This window comes from Lagopus muta, chromosome 14 (assembly GCF_023343835.1).
Source record: "Lagopus muta isolate bLagMut1 chromosome 14, bLagMut1 primary, whole genome shotgun sequence".
Lineage (NCBI taxonomy): Eukaryota > Metazoa > Chordata > Aves > Galliformes > Phasianidae > Lagopus > Lagopus muta.
In genome coordinates, this window is record NC_064446.1 from 4,584,082 (window position 1) to 4,611,954 (window position 27,873).

Here is a 27,873-nt window from a genome sequence, read left to right on the forward strand (position 1 = left end):
AGAAACAGTGAGGGCCCTCAGCAAGAGAGTGCAGCCCTGGCTTCTAGTGAGGACCTGGTGAGGTGTCTGACTGCTCACCAGGATGCTGGGAACCCAGCTCTTGAATGTGCTTCATCTGCCACAGCACTGTAACTTAAGTTGGGCCTCCCGAGTGGCCCATTCACCCCAGCTGCCAGATCCAGCCACACTAATGCATCTACACTCATTATTACTTATAAGTGAAGAGCACAGAAGTTGTCAGCTTTAGCAGCAGGTCCCCCAAATCCCTGCACACCAGCAGGAGCTGGCTGTGCTGCAGGGACAGCTGTGCTCCCGGCAGTGACACGCTGCAGGACACAAGGAGCTGTCTTGTTGCAGCCCTGGGCAGCCAAGCAGCCCACTGCACATGGCTGGCAAAGAACGCGCTTGCCGACTGCACCTTTTCATCTTGATAAGGATTTTCAAGGTCATGTTTGTTTCCCTCCTGGCTCCGGTGAAACCCCAGGCACGCAGCCTGCGGCTGCAGCACATTCCCACCCCACATGTCTCCTAGGTACCAGCACAACCTGTCACATTCCTCCACACCAGCACACCCCATCTCATCAGCTGGCTCCCTGGGCTCAGAAACACCTTACTGACTGTATCCTTTTCTCCTGGGAGTGAGTGGCTGCAGCACCCTGCCGCAGGGCTGGAAGTGGTGCGTAAGGTGTCAGCCTGGGAGCCTCCTCTGCCCAGCACTCATCCCTGCACACACAGCAGGACCACAGGCCCTTGCTGTGCCAGGCAGGATTCCTAGGTAGCTTCCAAAAAAACCTTATGTGCTGCCCGTTCACAGGGCAAGCTAATTATACAAGCTGTTAGGCATGTGTGCATGCACCACAGTGCTCTGAGTCATTAGAGCATGGGATTTATACTTCACTGCACGCATCTTGCTCTTTGTGACCATGTGCCTAGATACAGCCAGAACGAACACAACTATCTGGAATGTCTGCAGCTCACCAACCAGCCTATCTGAATGCAAAGCTGGGCTGCCCCTGAGCCTCACTGGCTGCATATGATCTGGCTGCACATCCAGCTTTCCCAACACTGTTTAGAACCCCTATTCCTTTCCCCCTCCCTCCCAACATTCGAGAAGAGTGCAGTGCAACGTTTAAGTCATGTTCTTTTCTTGTATTATAAAAGCAACTCAAGTGCTGGGGAAAGCCAGGCAGTTCAGGTGATCCCAGAGATGAACATGGGAAGCCCCCCCCCCCCCCCCGGCTCACAGACCCGTTCCTATGGCAGCAGCCACACCTCAGCTGATGGCAATTCCCCCCTCCCCCGTTCAAAGGCACCGGACACCCAAGGCCACAGCTCACCTGCCTCAGCAAGCATGTTTCTGTCCTTCACTCACTTAGCTTTCATTTATAGAAGCCCAGTCTGGTCCCCACAGAGCTCAGGACAGCAGCCCGCAGCGCTACATCCCGCAGCGCAGAGCTGGGTCTGCAGGCTGATGCCCACTGCCACTGCCAGCTAATTGCCACAGTAGATAGGAAGTGTCACAGAGTAGGACAGTGTGTGTTCAGCACTTCGGTTTGGTTCTCATTTTACTCCTGTGCTCATTAACAAAGCATCAGGGTGCATTCTATGTAAAAACGAATAGCAATAGCTGTGTTTTATGTGGATTAGTCAGTTTCTGATATTTCTCATATTTAAAAGAACTTCTGCTAATGATCTCACTTCACCTTCTCAGATCTCCAAGCATCTGACATTACCTCTACACAAGCTCTATCGCCCTCATCCAGTCTGCCTCAGCCCCATAGCATGGCTCCATCCTACAGACATCCCTTTCCTAAGGGATCACATCCTACACCTCATGCTATACTCACACACAGGACTTCTCCCCGGGCCACCAGAAGCAGCCATACAGCAGTGGCAGGGCTCACAGCTCAGCCCAGACCTTCAGCACCAGTGCAAGTTGCAATTCCCACACCAGCTACTTTTTCAGCATTTTCTTCTAACGCCTCACACAAACACTGACCTACTTGGTCAACGCATACTTAGCTATATATGCATACATTAATTTCCTTCAATCAATGCAACTAAAAGAATTATCATTCTTAGTCCAGGTAGTCCACAAAGACCAAGTTGAAGTCCTCCAGCAAATCAAATACTCCTGCTAACCTTGCTTTGCATATCTAAGCAAGCCTACAAACTGATTCAGAGAACCAAAATCAGTGATGAATGCACATAACTATTAAAAACACAGACCTTACCAGCAGAGGTCTTTGAGCTCTCCTCCTTTCTTCCATTAATTGTGTCCTTTATTCAATGTCCTTCTAATAATTGCCAAATCAATGGCAGAAACACGTGCTTCTACTGTTCCACACCCAAGAAGACAAAGGACAGTGATACTGCAGAGACTGCAGTGCCCAGGATGAATGAAGTCACTGAAATCCTAACAACTTTTTTCCTCTGAACTGCTTTGCAGAGTTCCCAAGCAGCAGCACTGAGTCCAGCAAACATGCAGAACAGTGCCCTCCAGATCTGCACACAGCAGATCCAGGAAGGACATCCAGAAAGAAGCCAGCATCCTGTTAGGTGTCACCTTCACAGTGTCACAGCAGATGGAATTACAGCCTGCAGAGCAGCACTAAGACAGCATCCATCTCTGATATTTAAGCTGTCTGCCCCGAAAGGCAAACCGGAAGTGACATTGCTGCCCGTAGCGCCAGCTCAGTGCCCCTGCACCAAGTCAGGGTTTCCCAAGGAAGCACACTGTGGGGGAAGGCTCTCCTGCTGCAGAGCCCAACCCCCATGCCTCCTTGGTTACTGCAGCAGCAGAAACAGAGCCCTGAAAGCACAGAGTAGGGTTGAGGCACAGCAAGGTGAAGGACCCACACCTCCCAGGACCCAGCAGTAGAGAGGCAGGAGGCCACAATGCGCCACAGCCATGACAGGCTCTGGGACAAAGCTGTCCAGCCCTTCCACCTGCAAGTAAGTGCACAAGTGGCCTGCACATCATAAGCTATGGTCTGCTGCACTCTCATGATGAATCCAGAGGCAACCACTTACCACTGTCAGGATACAAGGAAAAGAATCTAACCCACATCCCATCCAGCCTCTAACTTTACTCAATAAAATGATGCAGACAGGTAGTCTAGTGAGAGAGATCAGGGCCTAACACAAAGAAGTCAGGAGTAAAACAAGTCACAGTGCTCACTATTAAAAAAAAAAAATGAGATTTGTTAATAAATTAATGCCTTCTATTCTTCCTCAATAGCATACAATAAAAATATTCTCAGAAAAATGCAACGCAGAGCCTCACAGCAACAAGAAGTGCTGCGTTTCTTCATACATCAGCCATTCCCCTATCTGCACCCAAACCACTTGATGGACTAAGTGCCCATCGCGTAAAGTCAACAAGTCACCTCTTAGGATTCAGTCTCAGAAGGACCAGATTTGTTTACTCCGGTTTTGTCCTTTCTTTAAAGCTAAATAAAGGACCTAATGCTCTTCAAGTGCAGAGTGCTGCACGTTGGTCCCCTGTGTGTCCAGTCACCAGCTCGGGTGCAGTGATGCTCTGACACGGCAGACGGTAACGAATTCTCAGCGCTCATTGTAAATGCAACAACTTTCCAGTTACCTAGAAACCTTATTTCAAATCAACACAAGTTCAGCTTTGTACAGCAGAGCCTCCAGGCACCAAAGGGACATCACCTCTGCTGTCTGTCTTTTTGCTTACAATATATGACAGCAAGGGGAACTTCTCTGAGCATCAAGCAGAGAACCTACCTGTGACCGGCTAAGAAAACAAGTAAACAGGACTAAGAGGGCAATTTGTTACAGCTGTGCAAGCCAGAAAAATGAATACATAGTCCTCAGTGAATTGAGTGCACTGCCTTGCTTTTTTGTTCAGTTGAATCAAGGCATCCCAGAAGCAGGCTGCAAGAAAGCAGGAAAGCTAAATTGGACAACACAGCTTTCAAGAAAGAACTCAGTGGGGAGGAAAGAACATGGGAACCCTGCTAGCCTTTCCCATCCAACATAGATGCATTTTATATTCTCCCCAACACAAAACTAAAGAGCAAAGGAGAAAGAACTCAAACATCAGTAAAGAGAAGCAATTCCAAGGTGAGCTGTCAGAACACTGGGGAAGGGTACAGTAAGCAACACACATGAAGTACACACAGAGCCCTGGAGCTGACTGTTGCAGTACAGGAACATGTGCCTCCATTTTCATGCACAGGATATCAAAGTTTAGACCATTATATTCGTTCATTAAAATCAGTTGAGAAAAACATCTTAACAAGTTTCCATGCCTTTCTTAGCATGTTAAGGTTCATAATGCTTCTTACAGTTCTCTGCTTCACATGTTTTGTTCAAGGCTTACTGATTATCCTAATAAAATAACACACAAAAGCGCACGAAAAACCCTCTTAGAGCGAAAATTAGAGCATCAGATCTATTACACCACTCAGCCTTTCACCTCAGCTGGAGGAACATTAGGGCCTTTGGACATCTCATTTCAATGAGAAGGTTATTTAGTTCTGGAGAGTTTGCAGCAAAGTATTTAATCGCTAAAGGATTTGCAAATGATACATGAATATGCATGCAGCACTTCTCACCACGATATAAATCCTATTGTATATTTATGAATGGATTGCTTTGCCTCTAGCATCTACATGTATATAAACACAAGTTTTATTCTTCCTCCCTTCTTTTTAAGGAGGTGCTTGAACAAATTTGCATTTTTTGAAATCTATTACCTACAATGCATTTCTTGCTTCCACCCTTTAAAAAAACAACAACTCTCTACATCTCCTCCTTCCATAAGGGAAAACACATACTGTATGAGAGGCTTTAAACACCCTTTAAGCATGTCCCCGAGAGAGCTAAGCAACAGTGGTACACAACTTGAGAGAGAAAACAGGAATGACAACAGCCAGAGAGAGGAGGAAAAAGTATTCAGAACATCTGAGTAGGGAATAAAGGTGTGAAGTGACAGGTCAATAGCTTGCTTTTGATTGCAAAAATTCTAGCTAAAGGGAAGTAAATCCTCCACAGGCATCTAGGAAGCAACATAAATACTAAACCTCCTAATGCAAAAACCTTGTGCCGCTGATGGAACTCCATTATTCCTTTCATCAGGCACCCGGGCTGCTCAGGAAGCAGCATTTCAGCCTGTCTTCAACAATGTTTGGCACGATGTGCTACCGCCCTTCAGGAGGGTATTGCCACACACCTGCCTAACGACCTCAGAGAAGTAATTTCAGCAATGCCTTTAAAGATACTTGTTGGAATGATTTAATTTAGGTTATTTCATTGCAAATCTATGCTGTAATAAACCTGTTGGCAAAAAAGCACTCGCCAGCATACAGCACTCCATCAGAACCAAGTCACAGCAGGCTTCCAAGCAGAATGATTGCAGGGGTGAATCACCAACACTTGCACTGCTTTCATTCCTGTTAATACACAGCAGAACTCTTAGCATTGAGAACTTAAGTGCCTCAGCTGTCCTCCTCCTCCAAGGACTTGGTGTCACTTGGCTCTGCATGGGAAACAGAAACAGCCCCCAGGTTACAGCCCCCTTCTGCAAAGGGGAGACCCACTGCAGGGAGCAGAAGGGCAGATGCAGCAGCCATAGGAGCACAACAGAACATGATCAACGCATGACAAGTTCCTTCTTCTCCCAAATAATCATTGCCTTTTTACACACCTAATCCAGGCTGCCAACTGCAACACACTCAGCTTAAGTCATGCCTTGCCATGGTAATAAGAACAGAGAAAAAGATCCTCATGAAGGAAGAAATGTAAAGAGCGCCCTGAATCCAAAACTACAGCAACCATGCCTGGAACGAGGACTGCCAGACCACCTAAGTTACTGAAGATGCAACAATACCATCAGAACTAGAGGAGAACCACTATCCAAAGCTGCAGCAGCCTGTCCCAGGGAAGCAGACAGAAAGTACACCAGGATGCAGTCAGGGTATTAGCTACAGCCTACTGGACAAATAGGGAGTAAAGATGAGAAAATTCAACAAAGAGCATTTGTTTTAGGGCTAAGAGTGGCATTTACAAAAGAAGTGTGAAAGCAAACCTGAATGAAAGATGTCACTAAGTGTGAGCTGCTCAGCTGCAAATTGATCTTGGTAAATTATTTCAATCTGCAACTCTCCTGCAAAAGATCCAGGCAGGTTCCTAAGCCATATAACCCACCCTCCCTACCATCCCACACATTCTTCCTCTAAAAGTGAAGCGAAGCTTAAAGAGGAAGGGCAAACTAATGCCCAACTATGTTTGTTTCTCTGATTTTACACATCTTAAGTATTTGGGCTCAGAACATGCCTCTCTTAGCATCGAGCAATGAAAGACCATGACAGCAGATACCCTCCACATTTAATTATTAGAGAGCTAGTCGCATGAGGAACTAACAGTGTTATCAGATCTTCTCTGAAGAATTAACAGATGGCCTATGACAACACATTTACCTTTACTCAGAATTACAGACTGTTTCAGCTGCCCACGTAGCAAACCATCATCACTCTAACGAAGCTGAGAGCTGCACAGTCTATTGCAGAGCACACCAGGTGCAGCTGCTCATCAGCAGAAGTACATGCCAAATAAAGTAGCAAAATGTTAAGATGGAAGATTGCAGAAGGTTCTTTGTAAGACAGAACATACTGGGGAGAGCTGTTAAGGATTAACCCTTAAAACTGACTTCCCATCCTTTAGTCAGAAGTGCTTCACCAAGAACATGCACTTAACTGGAACACCTTCTCAGATCTGATGCTGTCTCTCACCAAGACAGCACAGAAAGAGTGTGCCCCTGTGCAATAAATAGCTTGCAAGAGGTGACACCAGGAGTCTCAGCTTTGCTGCTCTACCTCCCTGCTAGCAGTCTATCAGCAATCAAATACTGGGACAAAGGAAGGGAGCAGCAGATGAAGACAGTGCAAAACAGCAGAGGAGAAACTACGACAGAGATACAGGAGAGCTCAGAGCCTGAAAGTTACTTCCCAGAAGTCAAGGAGGCTTGGAGCCCTAACAGCAGCTTTTTTTGGTTATCACTCACATCTTTGCAGTATCACATTTCTGGCCCAGCTTCACAGATTGAAGGAACTGCAGTTTATTAGGCACTACGAGAGACTTTGGAGAAAGAGCAGAAAGCAGAGGGATAGGCTCCATTCACAGACAGCATGAAAGGAAGGGTGTTCTAACATTCAGAGCACTGGGTTAGAGGAAAACTATCAGAAGACGCAGATCACAAATCACACAGAACTGAAATAGGGGAATGACATCCATAATAACTGGAAAGGCATCACACATTTTACAGAGTAAGCTCAAGATAAATTCTGAAGTTCCTATATTCAAAGTTTAAAAGCAAAAAAATAAGAAGTCTAAAGCATCTAGTGTCACAGAAAGTGACAGGATATGGATAACAGGCACAACATTGCCCCTCCCTGCACACACAGGTTAACATACAGACAGAACAACGCTCACAGAGAAAATGCAGAACTCTGCATTTAATTATACAGAGATTTGCCCATGGAAGATCTCTTCTGTGGACAAATCTGCCTATTTCTATCTTACTGGAAAACCTCCTCATAGAGATGCACCTGTCAGGCAGCCCAAAGCACTCTACATAAGCTTCCAGATAAGAATTAAAAAGTCCTTCCAAGGCAACAGATTTTACCCTTGCTGCTTAGATCTTCTGCAGTGCGAAATACGGCCGACATAAGAAAGGACAAACAGCAAGTTTGACTCACTGCCCTACTGACTAAGCAGCTATTTGGGGCAGCTGGATGTGGAGAGTTTTGAGGAATTTCAGAAGAAATCTGATCAAGTGGGTGAAGTGACAGCTGAGGTGGAGAGAAATGAGATGCTGAAACACACTGACCAGCATACAGGGCAGAGTGCTTTAAGCTCCCCATCCTCTGTAGGGTGAACACGTGCTGCTAATCAAGTACACCAGAGCTCACCACTAACACGTTCCAACAAAACCTTTGTACAAACTGCTGATTTCATTTTTGGTTTAACCACCACAAAACTCCACACTCATGTTGAGAGACTTTTTTTTTTTTTAAAACTGACAGCCTCACCTGGAACACGGCATCCAGTGCCAATCATCCCAAATTAGGCAAGTCATACAATTCTATCTTTGAAAGGTTTCCTTTAGTTCTCCCTCTCTGCTTTGCAGGAACTCATTCAGAACACCAGTAGGACACAAAGCTTCATGGTTCCCTCCAGCATCACTCCATCAATCCTAGGCTGTATCTGGAGAAGCACCACCAACACAGAAGCAGCTGCCAGCAGTATCTCTCTGAAAAGGAGGGTCTCCGGATAGCTGAGTCCCAACAACAGCTCAAGTCCTGTGTAGCACAGAAGACTGTGCTAACAGATGGCAAGGAATCAAAGCAGCACCACTGTGAACAAAGGCTGGACTGCAGCAGCCAGAGCCTGCCTGAACAGCAGCCACCCAGCAGTTAAGGAGAGGAGCATCACTTCTAAAGCACAGCCCTCTCAAGATGCTCTTCCAGATCAGCAACATAAGATGCAGAAGCACAACACATGCATGTGCCCAATCGGCTCAAAATGAATCTTTAGAACTACAGAAACAAAATTGGCTGAAAACTTTCCCCCTGCACCAACCTGCAGTGAAACAAGCAGTGGTTCCAACTTTAGAGCACCAAAATTCTCTCAAACACGGAACAGGTATGAATGACTGCTTCCTGCAAATCAATACTGCTCATTGGGTACTTTAAATCAATAAAGCTTTTCTCCACAGAGTAAATTCTCTTGAAACAGTGATTAGACATTTTAGGACAACTAAATAGTTTCATTAAACAATACCATTAGTCATAAAACATCAGCGTGACACCTCAGCCAGAAAGCACTCCATCAGAACTAATTAATCCCCACAGCACCTCCACGAGACTGAGAGCACCATTCATCTGTTTTTAAATGTGCTAGGCATTTCTCTTACGGAATACAGAGGTGGGGTGGAAGTTATAAGTACCAGAACAAACAGAGCAAGCTGAGCCAGCAGAACACATCCAAGAGCATGAGAAAGCAGAAGAACACTGACAGCTGTAAGACTTGGCTTCTCTGCGTCTTCCCGCTGCAGACCAAACCTCCTGTGAATACCCAGAGAGTCTTCCAGATGTCATCTGACTGGCTGAGTGGCAGTGAAAAATGGTTATTATTCTACTGGGAGCAGTTTTGTCTGTTGTTTGCTCAGCAAATTATCTATGCATGCAGCTTGAATGTGTGTGGGGGGACGGACAGGAAGGGGGAGCAGTAACCTCAGGCTCTGTGAATGAGAACTCTGGGTTTTATTGGAGCAGTTAAAGCTAAGTTCTCACTACCACAAGCAAAGCACATAACCTTACTGAACAGGTATCATGAATGGCAAGCAGCCAGCAGAGAAGGTATTTCCCTCTGAGGAAGTGGCTGATCTACACAGCTCCTGGACACATGCACGTGGCAGCAGCAGCCCACACATCCCAGCCTCTGCCATCCACCAGCCCTTGGCCACTTGTTCAGCTGCCACGTGCCCTGCCAGGGGCATCAGCAGGGCACCCAGGCTGAGCCAGCCAGCCGCAGTACTGAGCAATGCGAGGAGGACTTTCCACTAACACATATACAATCTCCCCCTGTATGGCAAGGCCATGCAATTCTCCCAAACTTGACACAGCCAAGTGCCACACTGAGCCCAGCTCTTTCACAGAGCACCACCAGCCATACCTCTGTACTGTGGGCAGCACCACACCTGCATGCTGAGCAGAGAGCATGGTGCCTCAGCACCTCGCCGACACTTGCTGGAACAGGAGACACAATCAATCATCTACCAACAGACTCCTCAGTCACTGCAATGAGAGCCCAGCAGCAGGTCAGCCACAGGACTGCGCCCCATGCTGCCAGCACAGATTGCTTTGTCTTCAGGGTGTTCCATTAACAGTTATTTTTTTGGGACCAACCTTTCTGGGTCTTTCAATGTTTTCTCACACAACCTAGAAGATTTCAAATCAGATTCAGACACCATCACATTTGTCACCAGCTCCTCCTTCCACAGCTGCACTGTGAAGAAAGTGTCAGTGACAGCCCCAGGACACTGCGCCACAAGGCAGTGTTCACTCAGGCTCTGCTACACAACGTGCCCTACCTGCAGAAAGCAGTCAGAAGCTACAGGCAGAGCTGGCACCTCCAGCTCTGGGCACAGCCAGCCCAGGCCACAGCTGCCAACATGTCCTTGCAGTGTTCCTGGGCTGAGCGCAGCCACCACAACCTCCTGCCTGGAACCACCTGTGCCAAAACAGCTCCCACACTGCCATACAGGACCCGGATCAGCTGCTGCTGTTAAACAAATCCAGACAATGAGACATTTACCAGCCAGAGCACATTCTGGATCAGGCTTCCTGAACAGCTACAGAATTCCATTCCAACAGCAGCAGCTCCAGCTGTCCCAGTCAGCAGTGCCCCTGGGCCCAGCACAACAGCACAGGGATAGCCACCTACATGTTCGCCATATTCACATCTTCATCATTTACAAGCTGGTTTTCAGTAGAGCTACTTTGCTATGAAGACACACAACCTGCACAGGGGGAAGCTGCTGATCCCCTGCTCAAGTGAGCTGCAGTCAGAGACAGCTTCACAACTTCACAAGCTGGCAGCCCTTCTGATGCACAATTTAAGCCCTCCCCACAAGAAAGGCAACCTTGCAGAGCAGAAGATGAAGCTCAACCTAAACTATGGAAACCCAGCAGTGGATGTGAGCACAATGAGGGGTGGGTGCTGCATTTCTGCAGTGGTGACAGTGGGTCACCTCTGCTGGTATATTTACAAGCACAGCATGCAGGCTCTCGTTCATTACTGGTGAAAATGCACAGCTACTGGTGGTGACTGTGTTGGAAAATGGTATTTTATAGCTGAAAATTTGTTCTATCAAACAGTGTTCTTGTGTTCTTTGTATCTGTTGTAGTTTTCACAGAAATAAACAGGAGGCATTACTTTCAGAGTAACCTATGCATTAGAACTTATATTAACTTCCACTTACTGAGAGGGGAAAAAGAACCCAAAGAACAGTACAAATCCTACACATTGAGACACCTTCTCCCAAAGACAGCATTTGAAGTGATTACAAAGACTGCATTTCTGTCACTCAGCTGTGTGCTCACAGAAAATGGCTTTTACACACACAGGTGGAACTGCCTGTTCTTTATAATAAAAGAATCAGCTATTTGGGGGAATATAAACATGAGAAAGATGCAGATCTACATACACCTGACAGGGCATTAGGGCAACTAGCAGTAACAAGAGATAACAGCAGGCCAGCCAGCAGCACGCCGTGGTGCTGCTGGTGATAAAGAAATGCAGAGAAAAGAAATGAGGATTTTGTCAGGATTTTGTCTTCTCCTGACATCGATTTTCACCTGCAGAAAAACACAGCTCCCTTCTTTCTTGAGGCTTTTGAGTGCTCTCCCTTCAAGTCTTTTTACTCTTAACAATTCTTACAATTTAAGTAGCTAAATTTCGCTTTATTGCAATGATTATAGTTAATAGGCAAATAATCTAAGTAGCAGGTACTCACATATGAAGTTTCAGCAAGACGCTCACACTTCATTCTTTAATACAACAAGTTTGGAGATCAAGTGTGCAGAGCAGACCAGGTGTGAGAAGCTTCATGAGCAGAATAACAGAAGAAACACAGCACGCTGCAGCACCTCATAGAGCCTGGCAGGGAGGCTTAAGGGGGGCACAGCAAGATGATTATGCTCTCTATATAACATTAGCTGGTCTTCATCAAGATCCTCAGGCTCTTCAAGCCCAGCATATTCACAAGTAAACAGGCGGCACTAGCTTTAAGAGCACAAAGTATGCTCCATGTGACAACAAATACACTGACATACATCTGCCCTGAACCCTGGCACATCCCTTCTTATCTTCACCAGAGCTCTGCAGGTTCTGAGTGGAAGAAGTCTCTATACAGAGTATGAAGTTGACTCAGAGAGACACTGCAGAATCTGAGCTTTCTTTTAGGAAGCGTCTCCAACACGCACATCGCCGTAGCCTTTGAAAAATGAAGGCACCAACTGAGGCACTGCTGCCTCCCAGAAATGCAAGCACCTTCTGTGGTTCAGTAGCTTCCCCAGGATGACTTGAGCAGCTCTCTGAGTTTGTCATCTTCCACACTCAACAGAAGCCCAGTGACTGGGACAAAGTGAGGTCAGCCAGCTCCATCTACAACAGCTAGAAAAACCCACGTATGCCAACAAACCAGGAGCATGAGAACACAAGACCTGGAGAATAGGACACGTTTACCAGGCACCTTCCGGAAGCTTCAAGGTAGAAAACCCTCTTAAAAGACAGTTTGAGGCAGATCAAGAAGTTCCCTTACACACTGCAGAGAACCCACGGACAGCACACACCCTGGTATCCAGATACCTGTCTCCAACCCCGATGTCTGATGAAAGCAAAGTCTCATTTGAGGCACTGTGTTGGTGCAGCTCCTGCTCTTAAACATCACTGTGCGTCAGACAGCAGCTGGGGCTGATGTTTGAGACACACTCTTACCTCTGATTTGCTAATCAGCCCAGCAGCTTACAGAGCAGATGCATCCCCTACAGCTGGGACAGGACTCCAATACGCTTTACCACATGCTGGTGGATGCCTGGAAAATCATGCTTGCCTTTAGAACTAGGAATAACAAACTGATTTTTCTCGCAGCTCAGTAAGGCTGAGTCACCTATCACAATGCATCCAAGTCCAGAATTACCTAACACAGGACAAACTTACAACTAAAAAAAAAAGTCCGTTATTTCTGCACCCTTCTATATAGAGAAAAAAATATCTTTTTTTCCCACCTGCCCCTCTAGAAGTGCCTCACAGCTTTTTTAACCGGAAACCTTGCCTACAGGATACCCAATTCCTCTGTTACACTGTAGCACAGTAATGGTTACATTACAAAATTCCTCTCTGGATGATTTCCCTAAACACTCTAAAATCCTCAGGCCTCCTCATTTGGAACAGCCCTACGTGATGCAAGGTAGGAGGCACCCCAGCACACAGCAGGCCCAGCCAAGCTGTCAGAGCATCACTCAGGTCGCCGCAGGACAGCGACTCACCCAGGTCGCGGTGACTCTGTACCACTTGAAGTGCAACGGCCCCTCTTACCAACAGCCCATCTGAAGAGGTGGTGCAGCGAGCTACAAACAAAAAAAAAGGCAGACCTGCAGGGATGGCAGTGCCAACCCAAGCACAAACCCTACACCAGCTGTGATCCCAACTGTAATGGGCAAGTCTGTGCCCTGAAGCTAGATGGTATCCCTGCTCACGGCTTTTTCCACTCAATTAAGCTGGAATGAAAGACTTAGGGAGGTTCAAAACCTTCATGCCTTTTTTTAGCCACTAGTTGTTGCTCACTAAATAAACCAACCAGGTATTCTAAAAGGACAGTCACAATGAGATCTCACCACTGAGAGGCGATGGGGTTCAGAATGAACCTTCAAACATAAATCTTGCCCACTTCCCTGAAGTCTGCAGTTTAACAATCACACTACCCAGTATCTATTGCTTCCTCCTGGATCAAGGATAGCATACATGAGCAGAGCAAAGAAAACACTGCAGCAAACACACACAATCACCTCTCAGCTGCAGCTAATTCACACACCATGTCCATGCAGAGAAATGCTGAACGCACACCATCAGATGCACAGTGCCTAAAGCCAACCTCCCTATAGCAGGGACAGTTATGCCTGAGCTGCTCAGAAACTCCCATCACCTGGTGTCCACAGAGCTGTCATCAGCTGAAACTTATTCTCATAAGTACAGCAGACCATGTGCCAAACTCATTCAAACACGTGGTCCCCCATATGACAGGTAAATGTTTTAACACTGAAATTGTTCAGCAGTCGATCAGTGAGCTCTTCCAACCTCACTCGTGTTCTGAGGCAGGAGGAGTGCCCAACAGCCTGAGTTCACAGCAGCCTGGTCACGCTGCTGGAAGATGACTCAGAAGCAAAGCCCATCAGGGCCATGTGTATTCAGGTGTATTACTATGTGCACAACAAACACGTCCTGTGATAGGGCCTGTTGGTGATGAATGCTCTCTTTTAACAGCACTGAGCAGTCAGCCCTGCATGGATAAGGCAAGCCTTCAGCTGCTTCTGTGTCTGACTCACAAGCATAGACACACCAGAACTGCTATAAGCCGCCATCAGCCCTAAGAGATTTCTCACTTATCTTCACCAAAAATAAAGACACTAAGAAAGTATCCCCACTTCAAGCTCATATCAACTTTTACCAAGGTTAAACAACACACTGAGGCACAAACGTGCTCTCTCAGCTCTTCTAATCACTTCACTGAAATATCAGCTTAAAACACATTCCAAACCTTCAGCAGTCCAACAGGTTACACGTTTGTCACCAGGATACAAAAGGATTCCTCCTGGAATGCAGAACACTCCTTAAAATCCTGTAAAACTGCACAACTCACTTCTTTTCAACATCAGCTGAGCTATGCAGCACCGGAATAAAACACAGTGCCGGCATCCCACGTGGGATCCCGCAACGGGAGCCCCGCAAAGAGCAGGGGCTGAGCAGGAGCTGAGCAGGAGAAGTGGGAAACCAGCGGGGTGCGGGGAATACTTAACGACACGGAAGGAAGCCCGCAAGGTGCATTCACAGCACACGCCGACCACGTTCAGCAGTCGGGATTTGCAGCTCATCGAGACGGACGTCCGAGCCGCGTGCCCGGGATTCCCGACACGGCACCCGAGACGGGAAGCGCTCGGACCCCGCAGCGCCCCAACGGGGCTCCCCGCGCCCGCTCGCAGCGGCTGCCCGACACGGCGCCGGGACAAAGAACCGCCGGGACCCGGCCCGAGCGCGGGGCGGCCCGCTTCGTTCCCGTGGCTCTTCAAAGTGAACGACGCCAGGAAAGAACCCCTCGGGAACACGGAGAGCCGAGTGGAGCGCCCCAGGAAGCGGCGACCCGCGCGTCCTACCGCCTCCCGCGCGGCGCTGAACTCGGAGGGCCGCGGCACCGCCCGCGCTCCACGAGCAGCCGATCGGGGCCGCGCGCCGAGGGGGGACGCGCCGCAGGTACGGCCGCCCCGGGGACGAAGGAGGGCGGCAGCGCCGCAGGTGAGGGCGGGCCCGGCCCGCGGCGGAACGGCACAGAGAGGCCGGGCCCGGCGCCGAGCCCCGCAAGGCGGCCGCTCCCCGGGCAGACGGCCGTCCCCGCCCCCCACCGCCCACCTGTCGCGGGGGTCGATCCAGCTAGTGGTGCGGCTGCCGTGGTCGATGTAATACACCTTCCCGTCGTAGTCCCGCGCCTCCTCCCAGCCCGCGGGCAGCGGCAGCTCCTTCCGCGGCATCGTCCCCAGTGCCGGCCGCGCCGCCCCATGCAGCGCCCCGCTCCGCAGCGGTGGCCGACCCCGGGTTAGGGCCGGGCCGGGCGGACGGCGAGGAGCGGAGCGGTGCGGAGCGGGGCCGCGCCGGCCCAGCCGCGCAGAGAAGCGCCCCAGGCGGCGGCGGCTCCTCACATGCCGGCCCCGCGGCGGGGGTGGGGCTTGGCGGGGGGGCGGGACCCGGAGGGGCGGGGCGGGAGAGCCCTCGGAACACGCTGCGGAGGGACTCGACCCCTCGCGGCCCCACTCCCGCGCCGCTCCGCCGCCTCGGGCCGCCCACGCTGCCCCGGCCGGGAACGCCGCCCTCGCGGCCCCGCCCCTGCGCGCTCGGCACCGGCGGGGCGGACAGCGCCCCCTGCTGGAAGGGCGGAGGCCTGGCGGAGCCGGAACGGGGGCGTGGCCCCGGGGCGGGAGGGGCGGCCCGCGGAATGCCCGCTTGTGCCCGGCAGCCGGCGTCTGCGGTGCGGCGGCGAGCAGCCGGCCATCTTCCGACGGCCGTTTGTGCGCGGCGCAAATCTCCCCGGACGTGCGCGCAGGCGGCTTCGATTGACCTGAGAGACCACTCCCCATGTGACCCTTCTCGGTCTTATCCCGCCCGCCACAGCGGAGCTACGGCGTGACGGAACGCCCTGTGTCGTCCAGGAATCTACAACCACGGCGTGCCTAGGCTCGGCACAGACCTTTCGGCCCTCCGGCTGCACGCCCTGCTCGCATCCCGCAGGTTACGGCTGCGCGGGGCGCGTCCAACGCAGCCCTGAACGCATCGGTACGGCTCTGTGCCAAGCGAACCCTGCACGGAGCCCCTGCAGCCAGTAACATCGATGGCTGTACTCAAACCAACGGAGGTCTCTGACAGAGGAAAGTTTAATTTGGCCTTTCCCTATCAGAGCCTTGGACAGGTGACCGCGGATTTGTTAAATGTCAAGCGGCCTTTCCCACAGCGGCACGCTACCCTCAGCGCTGAGAAAAGGAGTAGAATCCCTCGGATGAAACGATTTACTCACTTTTATGAGCCCCGCTGCCGCCGGCTGCTTTCAGCAGCACGGAGCTTCGCCGGGCCCGTCGCCAGCAGAACGAGCCCGGGGAGCGGGCAGCGCGTGGGACGCACGTGCGGGCCCGGGCACAAAACCGTCCGCAGCGAGGGAATGACCACCTCTCATCGCCCTCGGCGTGCTGTGAGATTTTTTTTCCTCAACCACATCAAGGTTTTATGTTTGTTTGTTTTTTACAAACGACCGCACTGCGCGTGCTGCCGCGCGTTCCATCGGGCGCGCAGTGCCGTGCCCCCGCAGCGCAGCCTCGCACAGCTCAGTACAGCCCGCCCGACGCCTCCGCGCTGGGACGCACCGGTGTGCCGCACGGCGGGACCGCCGCGGGCCGCAGCACGGAGGGGCCGCGCAGGCGCAGATCGGCGCTCATCTCAGACCCTGCTGTGCTTTGGCCCGCGGCGGGGCTGGGTGCTGTGGCAGCTGCGGCAGTGCGTTGTAACGGCCTGCCTTCCTCACCTGGGCAGAGACCATGCGTCAAGGTGGGGGTGGCATCATAAGTGTCCTTACAGCCCACAGAAGCGAACAGGTTTCTCCTTCCTACTTCTGATATGAATTTTTAACTGATGGAAAGGCCTGGTTTTTCTGATAGTACTGATTTATAGCATTAGGTGATGCTTCTTGAAATTCTATTTTCATTTATATGTGTTCTTCACTTGATGAAGCACACTATGTGTGCCTATTTGCAACAGCAAAGAGACCTGGGCTGCATCCAGCATGATTCCAGCAGATTTCCATACTCAATTACAAAATTAGGCTAGAACCTGCCAGGAGCTGTCGTCTAAGGATATAAAACTTCTGTAGATATGGTTTCTCCAATAGCAATATGCTGCTGAGCTGCTGTAACAGCACAGGCAGCATTATGGTATGTTATCTGCCACCTTCTGTACTCATAATGATCGAGCTGACACTTCCATTGTAAATCGTATTTGCTGAGGGTTCATACACTGGCTACGTTCTCTTGCCTCTCTCCAAAACTCCAAACAACTCTCTCCCATGGTGCTTTCAATTTCCGTATTGCTTTTTCAGTTCTCAGCTCGAACTCTGCAGCAGAAGCCTGACTTCGGCCTCAGAACAGTTCTCAGGAGAGGTCAGGACACTACGCGTATCTTAACAAACAAAATAAGGAGAAGCCTAATTTATTTATGCCTGATATGGATTTTGAACAAGTGCTGCAGAGGTTCTGGGAACAGGACGTGTGGAAACGGAACCATTGGCAGCACGTGACCTCCTGCAGGTCCCCGCACACAGCTCTCCTGCAGGGAGTCTGGCAGCGCTGTGCCACCAGGAGCTTACCGTGGGTGCTGAGCTGCGTGCTGCACACAGGGCTCAGGGGAATGACCTCCAGCACAAGCTGTTTGCATCTAGGAGCTCAAATGTGTTGCTAGGGACCTGTGCTTTGGAAACCATTCACGGATGGGGATAAATGGTCTCTGAGTATTAACTATGTGACTGAACCAGGTCCAAAAGTTGTTTAAGAGTACCCTGATGATGCCTGTATTTGCAGAGGAACTTGTCCTTCTGAGTTCTTCCCCTGCAAATCTGTCCCCAGGAAGTAATATCAGAAGTGGTGTTTCACTTGTTTCCTTCTGCAGAGGATAAAGAGAAGTAGCAAAATTAAGTCTGAACAGTTTCAGCTTTAGGACACTGGTAAGAGAACAAAGGAAACACAAGACTGTGCAGCAAATTCTCATATCCAGCCTCTCAGCTGCAAGAAAACTTCTATTTTAAAAAAATGACCTAAAAAGCTCACCAGTACAGATCAGAGCATTCAGGAAAACCGTGACAGTGAGAAGTGCTTCCACCTTGTGATTTCACGGTTTAAGTTTACACCAAAAGTAATAACAAAGTAAGCTCCATGAATACCCACCTAATATTTCACTTCTTTAATAAGTTTCACTTCTAGACAAGTCTGATAACAGCACTTCACATCTATCAGCACAGAGTAACATCTGCAGTGAGGGACGTATAGGACTTTCTCTGGAAATGTACCCGGATTCATCCTTCTGAGAGAACAGGGCCTGGAGTTCTGGCACATGCAGTGCACAGCGGGAGCACACAGGTGCAACACTGCAATCAGAACAGGATGTGTTCTGTTTGCTCAGCAAAACTCAGATGGGCTCTGAGTGCGATAGGTGCTGCACAGAACAGCCACCAAGCTGTTCTGCTTTAAACGAGCCCTGGAGTGAATTAACGCCTGTAATCAATTCAAACATCTCTGCTGATACCATAAATCATTAAAAACCTCATCTGCAACCCCAAAAGCAAGACTGCTCTCAAAATTAAGTGGAGCTTTCTGACTACATACTTAAACGAGATAAAAGCAGCAGGGCTCTCGCTGATGCATGGCTCCCTTTTAACATCATCAAGAGCGACTGTTAGCTCAGGAGAGGGTCTTTGATCTTACCTCCCATTTGTAAATGCGGTAGAAATAAGCAATCTCACAAAGAAGACAGATTGCACGGGGGCTCCGGGGCTCACAGCAAGTCCTTCCGTCTTCCATTTAATACCATGTTACTGCATTTTCAAACAGTCTGGAAGTTTCTTTGGTGCAATTAAACTAATTTCAGGATTGTAAGGTGGCGATCTGAGGGTTACTAGTCATGAGATGCAGAGAGAGTTGATAGGAGCATTTACAAATTATTTTGTTGTCATAAACAGGTGATGCTTATGTAAGACTTTGCTTACCCAGAGATCAAAGGAACACCCCTCTGCAGAATCCATGGTACAGTGATCATTTCTACATATTGGATGCTGTACACGAGATGACAGTGGCACACTAAGATTTTTCTCATTTTCAGAGATTTCACAATAGAAGACCAATAATTCACAGGAGTTTTAGAGACTTTATTTATGTATAAACAATTTAAACACTTTGCCATAAATTATCTTTGCCTGTCTCTAGTCTTTGCTTAGCAGCAAATTAAAATTAATATAAAAACTCAATGAACAATTCATACATGTATATTACAAAAAAGTTCTTGTACCAAAGTTCTTGTTAGACTTTTTTTTTTTTTCTTTTGCGGTGACTGTAATGTGATTGTCTCAGTTTCTCGACCAAACAAACACACTAATAATTTTTAAATCTGAAACAGTGATTGTGCCTTCTGGCTGATGTATGTACAGGGTGATCTGACGTGGTGCCCATTTGCAATAGTGTAACACAATGCCCACAGCTCTACTGGAACTGATACCAACAAACTACTGAATCTAAACAGACTACACCCTGTAACTGTGTTATACTGTCCACAATGGAAATCTTCAAAGACAAACAGAGTATGAAATTTATTTGTAGTGATTTATAGCCACCATTTTGTATGTAACTTTACACTCTGCCCTCTTTGAATAAGTTAAGCTTCAGGCCAGACAAATGGAGGGTCAGAGTGCAAGTGCGGTTTTGTTATTTTAAATATAGTTTCCTTTACTATTTCCAGTGTGCTCTCACTTGCGTTCTCCTTTTCCTCCAATTGCTACACACAAATCACCCCAAAGTCATGTTTTAAATGCACCTGTATTTTGCTTTAAATGAAAACCTCTTGGATATTTATCAAACAAGCAGTCTGAATTGTTTGTGTTTCATCAGCTGGTTAGTGAAAGTGGCCCACTTGGATTTCTTAGTTTGCTCACGTGTGAATGGAGTGAGGTAATACAATACGAGGCCTTCTTTTTATTTTTCTTTAGACCCAGAACAAGTGGGTAATATTTCAGGGGTACTTTTAAATTTGTATGGTTAGAGTTTTCAGTCAGGCTTTAGTCCACTTCAGGATGTGGTTTTTAATCACTTGAACAGTAGCATTTAACTCAAAAAATATGAGCTTTTCTGCCACTTGCTATCCCAAAGTAGCTCAGCCTAGTGCCCCCATGTAGGTCTTCATCTCCTTAGGAGAGGAGATAACAGTTATGACTACTGATTCATCCATCAGAGGATGACAGCAGTTTAATTTGTTACCTCTTTCCCATTTCATTCTGTCTTAAAAACTGGATGTTGCTGCTACTGTCTGCTAGCTCTGGGTACTGCTCCACAGGCAGGACATAATATCCCTCGTAACCTTGAACCCTTCCCGTGTTCAGAAGCTGTTGCTTCTCTCCGTCTGTCCATACGCGGCTGCCCTCGCGGCCGTCCCGTGCCTTCTGCTGCTCTTTGGCCCAGGCCGACCCCAGGGCTCGCTGCCGAGCCTGGTCTAGCACTCGTGCCTTTTCCTCATCCAGTGTGTCGGCGGTGAGCCCGTAGCGGATGTTGATCAGCAGGGTGGAATGCTGGAACTCGATGTTTGTGAACCGTCGAGTCCTTCCATTGATAAGGAGGGTTGGCTGGGAGACGGTCACGTTTACGCCGCTGTCCAGGACCTTCCTCCCGCTGGTCATCGCGAGGGTGACGAGGTCGCTATCGGCTGAGCCTATCTTGACAAAGTAGTGAGTATCCTTCCCCTCGATGCTGTAGTGCATTTTTTCCAGGTAGTGAGCACTGTTAAGGACAGAGGCAATTTTTCTGCTATCGTCTGTGGCTATGCTGGAAATGCCAGTGGTTACACGGCCTTCCTTCACAGCAAACATGATTCCTTTCCCAATAATAGGAGTGCTTGTTGCAAACCAGTGGCCTGCTTTTTCTCTAATACTGGCATGTAATTTTTTAGATATGACCTGTCCCTCAAGAGCCATGAAAGCTTGATTGTGTCTTTCTGTTGTCTGCTGGACTCCTGTAATTAGCTGGAAAAAAACAAAACAAAGAAGATAGAGACCTGAAAATACTGTTTTCAGAGAACAGTGCTAATCTTTGTTTTCTTTTTATAAAGGCAAGTTGCACAATGAAAAATTCTGTGGAAAGACCACTCCCTTCCCATATAAATACATCCAGAATTGGTATAAAAATACATCTGGCAAATAATTTTGTAATCAGTAATGTCAAGTAAAGGATTATGGTCACATGTGCTGGTTTACATGGTCATGTCGGTTGTGCAAGTTTAGCACAGACTGTTTGAAAATGGCCTAGTACTTCTTTTAAATATATTAAACTGGTTGGAATTTATGATGAAGGCAGAAAGCATATATCATATCCCAGCCTTAACCCCACAAGTGCACATGAAGGCCATAACTGACACTAGCTGTAGTTACAGAAGTAGGAAACCATAGCCTCTTCCTATGAAAATGTTCAAGAAAAAAAGCAATGAAAAAGCTTGTATGGGGTGGGGAGCAAAATCATTTCTTAGCAGTACAATGAGTCCCAACCTAAGTTCACTGTGACACCCACATTATTAGCTTAATTTTACCAATGGTACAACAGATGATAAATTACCTTGCAAAGTTTCCTTTTGTCATTGTTAATCAAGTTAATCAAGTTACAAGTTGTTAATCAAGGAAGAAGTCAATAAAAGACAAACTAATGACACTGTAATTATGGTAACGAGGGCTGGCAAGAAAGACATATGTTCATTAATATAAAATCTAGCTATATTCACTTTTGTTTTACATTGAAATAAATCCCTTGGCCTTCCACTGTAAGTACTGTAACTACTGAAGAGACAGCAGTTCTATTCACAGAGAGGCAAATTTATCAGGAAAAAGGACTTCATGTTTCTGCCTACCTGTCCGTTTTCACACGCTTGACTCTCAGTCAACTCATACGGCGGTGACACAAAGTACATTTTTGCTCTAGGGAAACCAGGAATAATGTTGCTAAGCTGAAATCCGAACATCACCAACCAGCTTTTGACATCTAAAAATCAAAAGTAAGGAGGCAAGTAAGAAATAAATGTGCAAGAAATCCACAGATTAAGGAAATCCACCTTTGACCTCATTTGTTGCAAGTAGCGGTTTTCAGAATTGTGGTATTCCACAGTGAACAAACATGGAATATCACCTCAAATACATCCTAAATAGTTCATCAGTGATACACAACCTCTTTCATTCACTCTTTTTCCACAACTGCACATGGAACACTTTATGTAATATCTGTCCCCTCTCTGACACCTTCTGATGAGGTTAATGAAATCCGTAAGTGATATTGTAAAATTATGCTGTATTAGGTTTGTACTCCTAAGAACAGCTACAAAGTGTTCTCGCAAAATGCACGGCTTTCTCTTCTTATCTGCTCCTCCTAGCTGTCCTGAGCTCCCTGGAGTACCCATTAACTGCAGTCAAAAGCTTCAGATGTCTGCCTTCCACAGCACAGCTGTGCCCGCTCAGGCAGGTCCACTGTGAGTGCAGGAGAAAAGGGAGGGTGCTGCAGGGCAGGGTCTCACCTCAGCCCAGGGATTGCTGTGGGGAGCTCCAGCTCTCAGCTCAACATGACAAGCCCTGTCTTCTTTTCTAGTTGAAAGTGCCCACCATGCCCTGCTCGCTGCTGCGGAGCCCTGGGGACTAAGCACCGTGCACTGCCAGCCCCTAGGGCATGCATGGCCATGAGCCAGCACCTGTCTGCTGCCACAAAGCCTCTTTTCCCTAAAGATTCAGCGGCTGCCTCATAAAAAGTGTAATACCCGATGGTCGTGGACATCCTAATGTGTAGTACTGATTGTAAAGTGTTATACTTATTGGTTGTGACAGCAAGTGTCTCCTTTTCTCAACTGTTCTGACAGTAAAATAAGTACTAAAATATTCTGTTTGTATGAACATATTTATACATATTTCCAATTACATGAGGGAGAAGGTTTTTTTTTTTTTTTTTTCACCATGAAATCTGAGGTGCCAGCATAATCACTTCCTGTGCAATACGATTTGCTTAGTCTGTATAGCAACAAACGTTACAACCGCCAATGAATTATTTTTGCAGAGAAGATATGTGCTATACCAAAAGCAATGCATTTTCTGGGACTTAATCCAGTAGATGGATAAATAAAATAAATGCTAATTCTGAATATAGCAAAATATCAGAAGATGGCATTGAAGGTCAAAATCAAGCACTGATAAATAAAAACAGAATTTTGTTGCATTTAAGACAATGAAGTTTGATCCCAAAGTAATTTTAGTCAATATTTCTCACACTAAGAAGAACTGCACTGTCTTCATATTGCAAAGAAGCTATAGTTGAGGTGACAGGATGTCACACGTGTGACTGGGTCCCAGAGAACGAAGGAAACCTGCTACAATTTTCTTTGAAGGAAATGCACACTTCTCTTGAATTTCAAAGTACTGCTAAAATTTAGATCCTTTTTTAAAGTATCACTGCTCTAATTACTGTACACTACAGATTCAACTTTGAAAAAGGCTTTTCTTAAATATATGTTAATTAACTTTCTTTTTAGAAATTGCCGGCAGCCAGTTCAAGTACTGTGTGATCTTACTAAGTGAGAAATTATTACTAATTAAGAAAAGGTTACAAGTTTTACCCAGTTCTAGCATGCACAATCAAAACTACTTTATGGTTTCTCTCTGAACGTGTGCCATAAAATTTATTAAGTTTTTCAGGAGAAAATAATAGTTGAAAAATAAAAAACAGAACTTTTGTTGTAGAGACTAAAAACTGTTTGCATATTAAAAGATAAATGGGAAAAAGAGGTTTAATTAAATCCATTCTTGGTGCTAATATGTAATGTGTCTGTGGGCTCAGTCAGAAGTTAATTTTGAAAGTAGCCCTGAAGGGAAGAGATTCCAAGATGTTCTGGTTCTTGATTCTGCTTACTAACCTGCTTACTGGTAACTTCACTTTGCTTTACATCTTTTACAAACACATCTCCATACAGCACTGAGTTCAAAAGGAAGAGCCCTAAGTTGAACTGAAATTGAGTATTTAGCCCAAAATTACTTTTCCTCCTTCCCGTTTTTCTCTGTGGTTTCTCATTTCTTGCCCTTCTCCAGGGAGGAGCACTATCAAAGAATCAAGAGTAGCCAGCCCTTTTCACAGCATAGAAAAGAAAATAGCCCAATCTTGATGCTCTGATACCAGTATATGGCTAGTAAGGTGAATTCTGAGTCCTTTCCCAAATGAACTTCAAAACAACAGCGTTATTTATACAAAAATGCAACGAAGTCTCACCTGTTACATAATTCTTTAGATCCAGTTCATTGCTAAGAGGGTTGTTACTCTTGAACATGTACAAATTGAAAGGAGCAGGTTCTCTACCAATGTTTTTCCACATTGTGTAATCAGGAGATGTCCAGCGTCCAGCAAGGACATCGTAGTCCCTTTGGGTAAAATGAACGAGTTTGGTTAAAGGATCATACAGCCCTCCATGGAACCCAATAACCAGCTGGAAATCAGGGTTTGAGTCATAATAAATCTCCCCATATGCAGTGTACTGAAGCTGTTTGATCATGAGGCCATTGATGCTGAATACGGCTAATGGAGTGCCTGTGTTATCGGAGGCGACGTAATATTCTTCCCCACTGCTGCTCTCCATTGCAAAGAGGTGGCCTTGCAGATCATAATACAAAGAGGTAATTTCTGAATTGGAATGATTGTAGACATGTGTTACTCTTGTTGGATTGTGAAGATCAGCGTAAAAGTATTGCAGATGGTGCCCTAGGTTAGTCTTACAGGAAGCCCTTCGGCCAAGTCCATCATAGCGGTACTGAACGTTCCACCCATTTGCTTTGTTGTAAGCTCTTGTTAAAAGTCCCTTGGAATTGTACTCAAATACATCCGAGCCTCGTTGACACAAGAATCCATCATCATCTATTTTGTATGGTATGTCACCTAAGCGTGTAATCCTGTCTCTTAGGTCGTAGCGCAGGGGCATCAATCGAACACTGTTTCCAGGATTCAGGAGGTGAAGATTTCCATTTAGGTCATAACTGTAGCGCCAGGTAGGCCTATCATTTACTGCTACGCTTTGTAATTGCCCATCTCCATCATAATCATAGGTATACTTGGTTGTGTTAGCGTATGGCCCAAGTTTCAGTTCTCTTTTAGTTACTCTTCCCATGCTGTCATATTGCACAGTCATCCAGTACATCAGGGATCGGAACATTTCATATTGCACTTCTTTAATGCGTCCGTGGGTATCAAAGTGCTTACTCAGTGTCATAACTGCTGTAGTAATAATTTGATTTATATCATAATAAATAACTCCAAATTTGCCAAAATGCTCAACTTTGCCAGAAATCTCATCATAACGGTAAAGATCAACTGGAAGAGGTGTCTCACTTATGATGGGTTTGATGCTTGCAATTCGAAAACTATTGTCATGATATGTGTAATCAAACCTTGCATTGACCATACCTTCTTCAGAGAATCTGTAGATTTGTTTGTCCACAAGAGGGCCAATTTTACGATAGCGGATTGTACAAGAAAATCCTCCACTTTGCAAATTCACCATTTTTAGGACGCCTGTAGTTTCATCGTATCCAAAAGTAACCGCAGTACTGTCATAAACAATTTCGGATAATTTGGATAGCTTTCCATACTTGTAAAAGACTTGTCGACCAGTACCTAAAAATGATGTTTTCAAAATCCTCCCATCATCACTGTAATCAAAAATCACTGATGCGTTGCTTTCAGGAGGATTATAAATATTCCTAATGTAGCCAACAGACGTGTGAGTTGACATGCTATGCCGAGCAACACTAGGCATAGTAACAGCATGGAGCCGGTCTGAAGAATCATACTCAAAGATGTACTGCCGCTGGCTCTGAAGCAGTAGTACCATTGACTATGGAAAAAATACAACACAACAATACATACACAGTTACCGTTTTTTAGCTTGTGACCTCTGAGAGGGCATTTTAAAAAAACAGAAGTTTTCTAAAGAGGCAATAATGTTAAATTAATGAAAAGAGACATCTATGCGTTAGTTAGGGACACGGAGCTGCTCTGAAGTATTGTCAGATTGCCAGATGAAAGGATCTGCTACTTGGAAATCAATATGCTGACACTCCAGAGAAAGTGTAGGTTAGAAACCTATTAGCTACCCTCTCTTCAGTACGATTTTTTTTTTCTTTCTTTCTTTTTTTTAGGATGAAATGGAATTTGGTAAATGAATTGATTGATCTTTCTGCTAGCAATTGTAATTCACAGCAATTGCTTTGAAGCATGTGACAAACTAAGCAGAGAATGGGTTAAAACAGATTCAAAGAAGAGAAGGGGAAGATAATTTGCAATTTTCAGGTATTTAAGCTTCTTTCACTATTAAAGAGTCTTAATTAGGATAAATAAAAATGCACTAAAGTATTTTCTTTTAATTCATAATGAGTAGAAATGAATTACCTGTTCTACCTGAACCTTTGGTCAGATTTAGTCCTGCATTTTTGTTCTTAATTAAGCACAACTCATTGCGTTAGTTTATGCCACAATGCAGTGGGTGGTCTATTCGTTTTCAGGAAAATATCAAAAGATACAAACCATGAAAAAAGGATCTCCTATTAAAAAATAAGTCAAATTCAGTTACTAATTGAAAAATAATAATATTTGAGATCAAGCACAGTGGGATTATTAGCAGCTTTTGTAATATGTAACTGCATATATTATATTTTTGGGTAACTTCAGTGTGAATTTATTATAGATGGAGCTTAAAATGAAGCAACAAAGTAAAGTAGTCCTGTCTCTTTGTAACGAATGTCAGAATGTAAAAGGACAGCACCTACTTTTTCTAGGTAGGTGTAACTCCAAACCTTCCCATCTGCAAACATGCGCGATATGATCCTGCCTTGCTTGTCGATGTCTGTCCTTTCACTCATGGCTCCGCGCTGAAGCCCCGCCAGGCGCCCGTTGAAGAAATAGGACACGTTGACAGCAGCCAGGCCGCTGCTGGGCAGCCAGAGGAAGGGCCGTCCCAGCTGATCGTAAATTATCCTCAGGGTAAACTTGCGGTGATCATCGTAGATTTTTTCAGTGCGTATATTCCGGTCGTAATCAATGGACAGTAAATTCCTTCCATGAACCTGTTGAAATGAACGAAGGCTGTATTCAGTGACCACTGAATTGTTGAAAGTGTAGGATTCAGACTGACAGGCTTTCATATTTCATTCTAAGTAATTTAGGATATGCTTTATGTGTCTGACTGGGCTGTCGCCCAGAGCTGTAATCGTACAAAGGATTCCCCTGTCAAAGGACAGACATACTGCATACCTGGCTCCTGAATTGCAGACTGTTAACAATTAGCAGCAAAACGAGTGATTTTGCATGGAAGTAACTGTTTCACATCTGTCACCAGTAGCTCTAACTTAGCATTTTTCCCTACAGTGACTTCATGGACAACAGAAAAAAATATAATGTTGTATCTTCTTGGTGGTTTAACTACTTAGGCACCTTAATTGGAACACCCACTTATTCATTCATGTCATTAATGTTTTCTTCATTTACTTTCCAAATGTTCAACAGATTCCTCAAGCAGCTCAATTACTTGCAATGTATTTCATTTCTTCTGATCAAAAATCCCAGTCGAGCAGGCTGGGATGGACTTCTAGTTGTGCAAAACAAATGTTCTAAGCAGTTAGGTTAAATATTTTTCTTCTCATCTAGTTTTTAGTTAGTTTTCAAATAAAGGCACAGCATGAAATGTTTCAGTCCAAGATTTTTTACTTCT

General features: G+C 46.3%; 2 protein-coding genes across 10 annotated transcripts in view; both read right to left on the reverse strand.

Moving 5' to 3' along the window:
* WWC1 (WW and C2 domain containing 1) overlaps window positions 1–15,490 on the reverse strand; it is a 62,159-nt gene extending 46,669 nt beyond the window's left edge. The window contains exon 1 of the mRNA XM_048960713.1: window positions 15,217–15,490. Within this exon, the coding sequence (XP_048816670.1) occupies window positions 15,217–15,335 (119 nt within the window). The 5' untranslated portion in view covers window positions 15,336–15,490. The remainder of the gene's footprint in view (window positions 1–15,216) is intronic.
* Window positions 15,491–16,768: 1,278 nt separating this feature from the next.
* Window positions 16,769–27,873, reverse strand: part of TENM2 (teneurin transmembrane protein 2) — a 1,003,091-nt gene continuing 991,986 nt past the window's right edge. For 2 of the 9 annotated variants that reach the window (XM_048960703.1, XM_048960704.1), the window contains exons 31-34: window positions 26,933–27,229; window positions 24,387–26,001; window positions 21,997–22,127; window positions 16,769–21,121 (exon numbers count right to left, since the gene is read on the reverse strand). In XM_048960703.1, coding sequence (XP_048816660.1) covers window positions 20,360–21,121; window positions 21,997–22,127; window positions 24,387–26,001; window positions 26,933–27,229 — 2,805 coding nt within the window. In that variant the 3' untranslated portion in view covers window positions 16,769–20,359. The remainder of the gene's footprint in view (window positions 21,122–21,996; window positions 22,128–24,386; window positions 26,002–26,932; window positions 27,230–27,873) is intronic. The other 7 variants (XM_048960710.1, XM_048960708.1, XM_048960706.1 and 4 more) reach the window with 6 other exon arrangements.